Source organism: Vombatus ursinus, unplaced genomic scaffold (genome assembly GCF_900497805.2).
Source record: "Vombatus ursinus unplaced genomic scaffold, bare-nosed wombat genome assembly UNPS02000577.1, whole genome shotgun sequence".
Lineage (NCBI taxonomy): Eukaryota > Metazoa > Chordata > Mammalia > Diprotodontia > Vombatidae > Vombatus > Vombatus ursinus.
The window spans coordinates 14,222,547-14,232,897 of NW_020940355.1; the positions used below are offsets into that span (position 1 = coordinate 14,222,547).

The window sequence follows — 10,351 nt, forward strand, 5'->3', positions numbered from 1 at the left end:
TGCTATTTGTTCAGTTAAAGGAGTTTTGGATATATTTCTTAAATTATTAGCTTCATCCATTGGAATATGGAGCACATGATAACTCTTCAAAGAGAAGTTAGAACAAATGTAGCTTGGAGATCCCTAGATGAAAGCTGTCACAGAACATGCAAAATGAACATTCAGCCAATTAAAATGTATAACAACAACTGAGGTGGCCAGAGGGATTACATTTGAGCCATCATGCAGCCCACGGGATTCCAAAAGGTGCCCTTGGGCTGGGCTTCATGTGTAACCTCCAGGACTACTGCTTTCAACAGTGTCATTCTCCAACAGGATGGAAGGGAAGGAAAGTTTCTTGGTTTTGTAGAGAACATCACATGTTAGTACCTGAATTGTGGGCCTTATATGCCTCTGTGCTGGGGTTAAGGGCACATGCACTGATGCCAATTGGGTGCTGTGCTTAACAGTATGCCAGGAGGCCCTTGGTTGGATCAACAGTAGATTTCTTTTATGGGAGATGGGTTCCTCATGGGAGAGAATATTTCTCAACTAATTTTCATTAGTAGTTCCGGAAGAAGTGAACTACTTCCAGGACAGTGATCTTTGCTATAAAGAGGTTGGTAGTCTGAAACTGGATTAATAATTTTTGGTGGAAAACCTTAGCCGAAACCCTTGACTCTAAACTTCCTCCCTCTACCTCCATCTCCTCCCCAGCTATCAATTATCTCCTCAAAAATCTATTGCCTGCATTCTGGACAGATAGACTTTTGCAAGATTTTTTTTTTTTTTAAGAAAAATGATTTTTCCAAAACCTTCTGATATTTTCAAGACAGTTGGTACCAATCAGTGTAATATATGTTACTTCCAAGTCCTAAATATCCTCATCTTTTCAGAGCTAGCAAATATAGATCCACTGCCATCAATGCTTCCATGCTTTGAATGAGTTCTCCACATTCCATCAGTGTTCCTGGAGCAGAGTGGCCCTATTTCTCCTTCAGGAAAACCTGAGTTTGGTTGAGAGAAAATAGGTCCAGAATCCTTCTGTATCTTCTATTCTGGTTTCGGTAACTAGGAGATGCCAGCTCAAGAGGGTGGGGTTTCCAAACTCCTACTCACAAGGTAAATGCAAAGTACTGCCAGCTACCACACCCACACTCTCCAGCAGTTATAGAACATCATTATCCATCCACCAAGCTGCCTTATTTCTTGGCCTTTGGCAATCTTCTCTGTAACCAACCCAGTGAGGAGGGCTTCTTGAAGCAAGGAGTTTGTTCATCTAGACTCTAAATAAATATGAATACTTATGAGAGATCTTTTTTCATCCAAATTGGATTATTCACCATCTCACCATCCATTAAATCCTTCCCCATCCCTAGGCCTTTAGCCATGCCATACCCTGCACCTTGAATTCCCAACTCCTGCCATTGCCATCTTCAAGTCCAGCTCTGATGTCTCCTCTTTCATGAAGTCAGATGACTTCACACAGTCAGATGTTTTCTTCTCCTTCTTATGAGATACACACAGTCAGATGTTTTCTTCTCCTTCTTATGAGCTTATTTTGTTTGCCCCTTTCCTCTGCCATTCACCATGTTTTATTTTGTTGGTTATGTATTTATGCACAAAGCTTATGTCCTCTTCCAAAATATAAACTTGAGAAAAGGGACCATGGTTTAATCATCTCTGTCTCCCCAGAGTTTAGCATAAAATCTTGCACATAATAGTTACTTAACAAATATTTGCTGAATTGGAAACAAAATATCATTGGTCATGGTGAAAACATTCAGAAGAGTACTATGAGAAAAATCCTGAAGACTGGGCCACAGCTGAAAATGTGATTCAGAGGATAATAGGAGGTAGGAGGCATCTTAGAGATTATCAAGTACAAACTTCTCATTTCATAGATGAGGTTAAGTGACTTGCCAAAAGACATACAGGCAGTAGGTGACAGAGTGAGGATTTCAACCTGGTTCTTGCCTACAAGTCCACTGCCTACCTGATCATTAATTTGGATGAAGGCAGGCTTTAATTTAAAAAAAAAGAAATAATAATACTAAAAATAACAAATATCCCTGGTTAATGTCCTTGACTAACTATCCTCTCCCCACATGACATTTCCATATTTCTAGATGTATCGTATCTAGGCAAAATGTTATGATGGGCCTGGAAATTCCCCTTTGCACAGGAAGTGGAATCTCTGTTACGAAAGCTCTGCATTTCCTCCAGTATCACGAAACATGGAGTGCCGGGCAAGTTCCATTCACTATAGCATGCCAGCAACTTCAACTACAACTTGGGCGGGGGGAAGGGGAGGCAGCAGGAGAATGAGGGGCATTATAGCACTGCAAGGTCAAGCAGGATAGCATTGATCAGGATTACGACCTTACTTTCTGAAAATACAAGCCCAGAGCAATGCAACAAACCTAAGTGCCTGCTATATGAAGAGCTAAGGGCTGGAGTAGGTACAAAGTTTGTTTGGGACATGTTCCCTGCCCTCATAGAATTTACTGTCCAGTAGTACTCACAAAGAACTCTAATGTACAATGTTATACAATTAGGAGAGTCAACACAATCGAGGGGATAAGGAACTGACTTTGGAGTTAAGAAGACCTGAGTTCAAGTCCTGCAAGTTCAGGCCACTTTCTAAGATGCTAATTTTCAAAGGAGGGGCCAATCTGCTCTGGAAAAAGAAGTTTCTCACTGGAAGTTATCCTACACTAAGGGAACCACAGGTATGATCCAACAAAAGGTAGGTGGATTTTAAGTGCAAAAGGGAGTTAAAAAACAAAATGCTATGTGAGGTCTGATGGGGGAATGTTAGTATTGACTGGCTATGTGTGTATTAGGTTGAGTGGAGCGGTAAGAGAAAAATACGCCCAAGGGCTAACTTTAGTCATGACCACAATCATGCAATAACATGGCTCCCATACAAAATGATGCATGCCAATTTGATAGCACTGAATATATGTATGCTAAGACCTTGGTAGTTGATATACAGGTAGGAATATTGTCCTGTTTCTTTGAAGAAAGACTAAAATCTACTTACTGTTGTCCAGGTTTAAGCATGATTATTCTGATTAACCAGAAAAATATTCCTTTCTTATTTATCTAGATGAAATAAACCCTCCCCTGTTTCTGAATTTCTCTATCAGTATTGAAAGTACCACCAATCTCTCACTGCCCAAAACCTTTCTGTCATCCTTGATAGTGATGGAGAAATTCATGGTGGGGAGAGGTGAGAAGAAGGTTTATTACTTCATAGAGAAAAATAAGAAAGCCATTCTCCAGAGAGTGGCTACTATCCCTGATTTAAGGACATCCCTCTATGGGACCATACTTTTAAAAGGAGAGCTCAAAAGCCCCACCAATGTGATTCCTCTTGAATGATCAGCCAATAGACATAATTAGTTCAAAGTAAAGACATTTACTAAAGTGTACATACAAAATATTTTGCCCCTTAACTTGAACTTCATCATCCCCTAAATACATATACAGTATATAGGAGGAGTGGTCACAGAGTACATTTGTAGTGACATACACATTTAGGGAACATGTGTGGTCAGGGCAACTCCATTTCTCTAGTATTGAAGGCCCTATGTTGTTTGACATTTTTATCTAAGATTTGGCTAAAGGTATAGATGGCATCCTGATCACATTTGCAGATGACACAAAAGTGAGAGGGATGGTTAGGATGTTGGATGATAGGATCAGTGTGCAAAAAGAATTTTGAGTGTTGGACCAAATCTATTAAGATGAAATTTAATAGGAGTGATTAGATTTAAAAAAAAACAAACAACTTTTTAAATACAAAATAGGGAGGAGATAGCTAAACAGCAGTTCCCTTGGAAAAAAAAAAGTAGGGGAATTTTAGAGGGCTGAAATTCAATTTAAGACAAGAGTATCACTTGGCAGTCACAAAATCTAATGTGATTTTAGCTTGCATTAAGAGAGGTGTAATGTTAGGAATAATGGAGGTGATGGTCCACTATACTCTTCCCTAGTCAGAATGCATCTGGAATATTTATCTCTCTGTTCTATGTGCTCCATGTTGGGAAGGACATTGATAAGCTAACGAGCCTAGAGGAAGGTGACCAGGATTATGAAGAGCCTGGACATTATGTCACTTGAAAACTGACTGGAGCTTTCCTTATAGAAAGCTTAATTTTGTCTCTTTGCAGCTTTTATTCATTAATCCTATCTATTTTGTTCTTTTATTTTGCCCAATCGGACCAAGCAGAACCCATCTAATGCTTCTGTATAACAGCTTTTCAAATCTTGTCCTATCTTTTCTCCTCCACAAGCACTTAGCACATAGTAGACACTTAATAAATGTTTATTGATTGTCATGTAGAAGAAGCATTAGAGGTGCTCTGCTTGACCCCATTGGGGGGAGGGAAAGGAGGAGAAGGAGGAGGGGGAAAAAGAAGGAAAAGGAGGAAGAGAAGAAGGAGAAAAAGGAGAAGAAGAAGGAGAAGAAGAAGGATGAGGAGGAAGAGGAAGAGAAGGAGGGGGAGAGATTAATGAATAAAAGTTGTATACAGGTAAAATTAAACTTAATATAAGGAAAGCTCCCTAACAATTAGAGCTATCTAAAAGTGGAATGGGCTGCCTTGGGACATAATGGGATATCTATCTATGGAGACCTTTAATCAAAAGTTGGATGACCAATTATAGGGGATTCTTGTTCAGGTATGAGTTAGATTAGATGACTATTAAGGTCCCTTACAGTTCTGAGATTTTATGATTCTGTGATTCCAAGGTTTTGAGAGAATATATCCTCATTTTCCAGTCCTCTCATAGGAGTAAAATGAAAGACAGAGTTGTTAACTAGGTTGGATCAGGGATTTTCCCCAGGTGTCAGAGTCTGTGAAGAGCACTTATGAGAAATAGAAAGTATACTTCTTCTACACTGCAGGTCAGAGACCACCATTCCTATTATTTTTATTTAAAGTTATGATCAATTTCACCTTATAAAACAGCAAGAAGTATTTGAGGGGGAAAACAAAAACAAAAATAAATGTTAATTATTAGTAGAAGAAATGTGGGCATAACCTGCTACTTGGCTGACTAGAACATCTATTCTGGGACTCCAGTTGGGCCTGTCCTCCTAGGTTGTACCCCATACTTTGATTCTTTCTTGAATGCTTTTCCCCCATCAAAATTTATCTATTCTAATAGATACTGAGAGATAATCAAAGTTAGTTCCACAAATTAATTTGTTCTAAGACACCATTAGTTAATAACTGTTACCTCTCTAAGAGCTATTTGCATTTTAACAAGGGACTTTAATGCCTTAGTCCAAAGGGTTGATGCTAGAAGTTTCTTTTCTTCACCCATTACACCATATAGGTTTATATCTGCTTATAGTTTGGATTAAAAGTTAAACATAATTATGGCCCTCCGGTAATTTCACTTGTGTCAATCTATATTACATTTTTCCTATTCCAAAAGATTCCTTTAGAATAGGGATTCTTAACCTGGAATCAGTAAACTTGTTTTGTTTTTTAATTTTGGTAACTGCATCTGTATTCCTATGTGTTTCATGAATTTAAAAACATTATTCTGAGGAGTTAATAGGCTTCACCAGTCTGCTAAAGAGTCCATGATACCAAAAAAGGTTACAAGACTCTAGTTTAGAAGAAGTTATCAAAGAGTGATCTGTAGACCACAGACCCCCTGGGAGGACTAAAGATGAGCATTGTTTTATAATATAACATTTTCTGCCTTTTCTTTAGAAAGAAAACAGATATTGATTCTTTTCCCTCATCAATTGTGTTTTCAGTAGAAAGAAAAAAAGCAATTGGGGCAACTAGATGGCAGAGAGTAAACTGGGCCTGGAGTCAAGAAGGCCTGAGCTCAAATTGAGCCTCAGACACTCTGTTTATTTCAGTTTCCTCTTCTGTAAAAAAATAGCATCACCTGCCTCTCAGGGTTGTTATGAGAATCAAATGAGATAATAATTGTGAAGAACTCAGCACAGTGTCTGGCACATAGTGTTATGTAAGTATTGGGTAGTAGGAGTAATGATAGTAGTAATAGTAGTAGAAGGAGGAGTGGCCGTAGTAGTAGTAGTAGTAGTAGTAGTAGTAGTAGTAGTAGTAGTGGTAGTCGTAGTAGTAGTGGTAGTGCTAGTGGTAGTGGTAATAGTAGTAAATGGGGCAGGTTAGGGCATGAATCACTTCATACAAATGCAGTGCTATACACCAAATTCTTTTTCTGTTCCACTTTTGCCAACACTTTTGTGTGTTGGCTCAACTTTCCAAGTTAGCAATAAATTGTTCCTTCTCAGAGAAAAGGTCCAATATGTTGACATTAATTCTTATGGTAGTCATTTTGCCTTGGGGCTGCTGATATTATTGATTGTGAATATTTAGCTTGGAGAGGATGCATCTATGATCAGTCCAGTACTCTGCCACCACACATTGCCTTCATCACTCTCACATCCTGTCTGTCTCTTCTCCTTACAACCATATAGTCTATTAAATGCCAATGTTACCTGTAAGGGTACATCCACAAAATTTTATTGTGTTTAGCTCAATGGAAGATAGTGTTGGTGATGAGAAGGTCATGAGACGCACAAGTCTTCAGTAGTAAGCTAATTGACAAAAAAAGTACATATTAAAATGATTTCTAAACCTATAATGAAGAACTTCATTAAGAGAATTGGTAAAAGTGATCAGATCCTTAGTCCTACCTCTCTGATCCCTCTACCATCTCAGACTCACAGTTTCCAGCAGCTTGAAGGGCCAAGAGTGTGGTCTAGGGTCACTTAAGAAGCAGCCCTAGTCCTTTTCTATTACAATCATGTCACTAAAACAATCTATCCTCTTTCCCAAGTAGGGCCAAGCAAAGATATTCCAACTGGGTTGGAGAAGGTGGGATAGAGAATATGAGCACAATGAAGATTAAAATAAATTAATTATTTATTAAAATAAATGAGGTTAGAAAATTAAACCAGCCCATTAAAATAAAATGAGGTTAGAAAAGGTTAGCAATTGCACTCTGCTGGCCTCTTAGGGTTCTGCATGTCCCCCTCATGGAATTGGGAGGGAATATATGCGGTGGGTCACAGAATCAGATCTCCTGCCTCCAATTTGCAATGGTTCTAGTTATAGGAGGAAGGCATGAATTTCTTTGTTTCAGACTAGTGGAAGAATACAGCCAAAGCTTACTCTTTGCCCTGGCTGCAGAACTAGCTGGGAAGGCTGGAGGCCTTGTCCTCCCCAGAAGCCACCTACAGATTGAGAAGCAATGATTCCTGCAGCCCCTCCATTTAATTAGGGTGGTAAGTGGTGAGGGAATTCCCTGCAAAACTAACCATCGCCACCCCAAAAAAATTGAAGAAAAGAAATTTTATTTCCTCCTGTATTTATGAAATTCCTAGTGTTGTGCAGTATCCATTTAGGAACTTGAATCATATATACTTATTTCCACCATCAACTTCCACATCACTTTAATCATACAATGATTCTTTTCCCATCCCAATAGAGTAAAATTAGACATTATGAATTCTCGATGTGTGCAAAATTAAATTTTCAAGACAGAAAGTCTTCTCAACAAACAAGGGGCTAGATTTCATTTCCACCCATGAGGCAATTATAATAGCCTCCACCCCTTCCCTTAGGGCAGAATAAAAACATTAACGTATCACTGAGAACATTCCCCGCCAACCTCCCCAAGAAGAAGGTGATTGTGGATCACAAACATGTTATTTAAATTCCAGTTGTACTTTCAAAATACTTTTTAAGAAGCTTAGCAGAGAAAAGGAGAGGAAGTTTGGGGTTCCCTATAGCATACACCTTAATGTACACATTTGTCCAGCTATGTATAAAACTTTTTGAGGTTTTCTTTCAACTCAGGGTTAATGTTGGCTTCAAGACAGCTCTAAATTTTGTTTTGGAACAGCTGATTACCAAATGGTCTCTGGAAAGGGTTACGAATGCTTTCAGTGGAATGAGACATTGAATCTAGAAATCATGGAAAAGACCCAGCGCTACCTTGGTATTCTTAATCAAAAACTTCGTTCTAAGGTAAAATCTCTGAGGACAAAGAAGATTCTGAAATTAAGAATAAGTGTGAGTGGAACCTGAATGACAATGAACCTTCAGAGAATCTTCATGTATGCCCCATTTTGCCTCTTCACTTTCAGTCCTAGATTTACCCTAGAGCCAAAGTTTAAAAGCTTTTAGGCAGCTTTCTCAAAAAAGTTGGAAAAAGACTAAAAGCCCACAAAAATGTTGAGTAGCTAGCAAATTTTTCCTCAGTCCTTCCCAGACTCCTAGTGTCTTAGTAATATTACAGTTGATGGAAGATAGTATCAGCACCCTGCAAAAAAAAAATGTAGTCACAGTTGGGGGCTATTTATTTTTCCACTTAAAATCAATGAATATTAAAGATTGAAGGGACCTCAGAGAACATGTAGTCTGAGCCTCTCATACTACCAATGAAGAAAGTTAGGCCCAGACATTTTTCAAGGTCTTACTGATAGTAGGAGAACTAGAATTTAAACCCAAATCCAGTATATTTTTCACTGTATATCCCTCATCGCCTCTATGGCCTTTGACTCTTCATCTTGAAATCTTAACTCTAACTCATAGTGTAGGCTAGGCCATTCTTTTCCTTTCTGTGTTTGGGGTTTTTCTTCTTCTATCCCCTCCAACAATTTGATCTCAGTCCCTTTCATTTCCTTGAGATTATACTTTCTCTCTTTTCTTTGCCAATGCCTGCAAATAAGTTCTTTCTCCCGATCTCTGGGGAACGCTGGCTTTGCCTGGTGGCTGCAGTTCCCTGACTCTATTCTGCCCCCACTTGCTTCACTGAAGTGTCCCAAGATCCTTTGGAATGGGGTGGTGTTTCCATAAGACAGATTGGTTGAACTGTGAGAACAGAAAGTTAGCAGTGGCTGCCAACCACTTGTAAAGCGAACACCAGCTTCTCTCCTAACCAGAGAATGCTTGGAGGCAGTAATTAAGGTAGACAAATTCAGAACCTTCAAGTTTATATCCATGTGGACTGAATATTTTTAGGCCAAGTCTACTTTCTTCCAAAGTATGGAGTCAAACTCATTTTTGTGATGTTCAGAATAATTAGAATAGAGAAGACCATGTCTGGTCTGGAGCTCCATACTAGGAATTTTCTCCCTCTTTGACCACAGGGCCTGGTCACATCAATACCACTAAATAACAGCAATCCTCAGAATCCTGGCAAGGAGATAAGAAGTATATATTCACAAGCCCATTCCAAAGGCAAGGAAAATAAGGCAAAGAGAGACAAAAAAGAAGTCTGGCCACTTCTGAAGTAAAACTGTTTTAGGGGAAAAAGAGTCAGTGGGTGGAGAATTCCAGGTTTGGGAAATGAGAAGTCCTGATGAAAAACAGATGTAATGTTTTCTCTGGGAGATCACAATCTATGAAGCAAGCTTCAGTAGCCTCTCTTTTGGTGAGGGCAAGAAAGGAATTCGTTTTCCCTCAAATGGGTGTGTCCATTAGCTGACCACAAGCAGGGGTCCCCTTGGATAAGTATTACCTCCTGCCCCACTGCCAAAAAATAAAATGTCATGTCCTGGAGGGGGACTTGTAAAAAATGTACAGTGATCAGGGCTGTCCCTCTTCTCAACCAAACTACCTTATATAGGCAATTCAAGTAAGTTATCAATGATGGATTAAACCAGACTTGTTTAGGAAATAATAAATGTCTAGTAAGACAAAAGGTTTGACTTTCAAGCTTAGGGATCATTTGCAAACAAGTTTGTGTGCATATAGGGGTGGGAAAAAAGTGAGGTTAATTTAATTTTTTTTCTACTTTAAATGTAGTGTTACTACTCTGCATTCAGAAGAATAAACACATCTCATTTTTGTCCCCAAGAAAACATCCAAATTCACATTGAACAACCTGACAGAGATCCTTGCTTTTGGGGGGAAAAAAAGGGATTTCAAATTGCACAGAGACCTTTCTATCACTCTCGTGAACAATCTGCCTGATATTTCCCTGCAAAAGGGCAACAATTCTCAAAAGGTCACATGATGTTATTTCAGCAAAGTAGGAACAAGAAAGAAAAAAAAAAGAGCAACGCACATAAGAATATGTATTTGATAACAATCTTTGGCAAAATGCTTCCTAAGCAGAAAAAATCATATCTACTTAGTCCTAAGCAAAACTGCCTTGAAACTGAATATCTGTAATTCCTTAATAAAGACAATAAGTTTTGTTTGCCAAGGATTAGATTAAACTCTCTGATGGTTTACTGAGAAGTCAATTCCTTTTCTGGTTCTTTATTCACATCTTCTCCCAGTGCAAGTATGACTGATGGACAGACAGACAGACAGAGAAAAGGACAAATAGATGGGAGTAGGGGAGGCTTTGGTAGTTTGAT

At 38.8% G+C, this 10,351-nt stretch overlaps 1 protein-coding gene across 12 annotated transcripts in view; it reads left to right on the forward strand.

The window, feature by feature from the left end:
* The window catches only part of ADTRP (androgen dependent TFPI regulating protein), a 168,165-nt gene that overhangs the window by 13,691 nt on the left and 144,123 nt on the right, over positions 1–10,351 (forward strand). For 4 of the 12 annotated variants that reach the window (XM_027839686.1, XM_027839463.1, XM_027839611.1 and 1 more), the window contains one exon: positions 2,538–2,711. In XM_027839686.1, coding sequence (XP_027695487.1) covers positions 2,538–2,711 — 174 coding nt within the window. Of the gene's footprint in view, positions 1–2,537; positions 2,729–7,196; positions 7,265–7,884; positions 8,010–10,351 lie in introns of those variants that run through there. The other 8 variants (XM_027839958.1, XM_027840022.1, XM_027839887.1 and 5 more) reach the window with 6 other exon arrangements.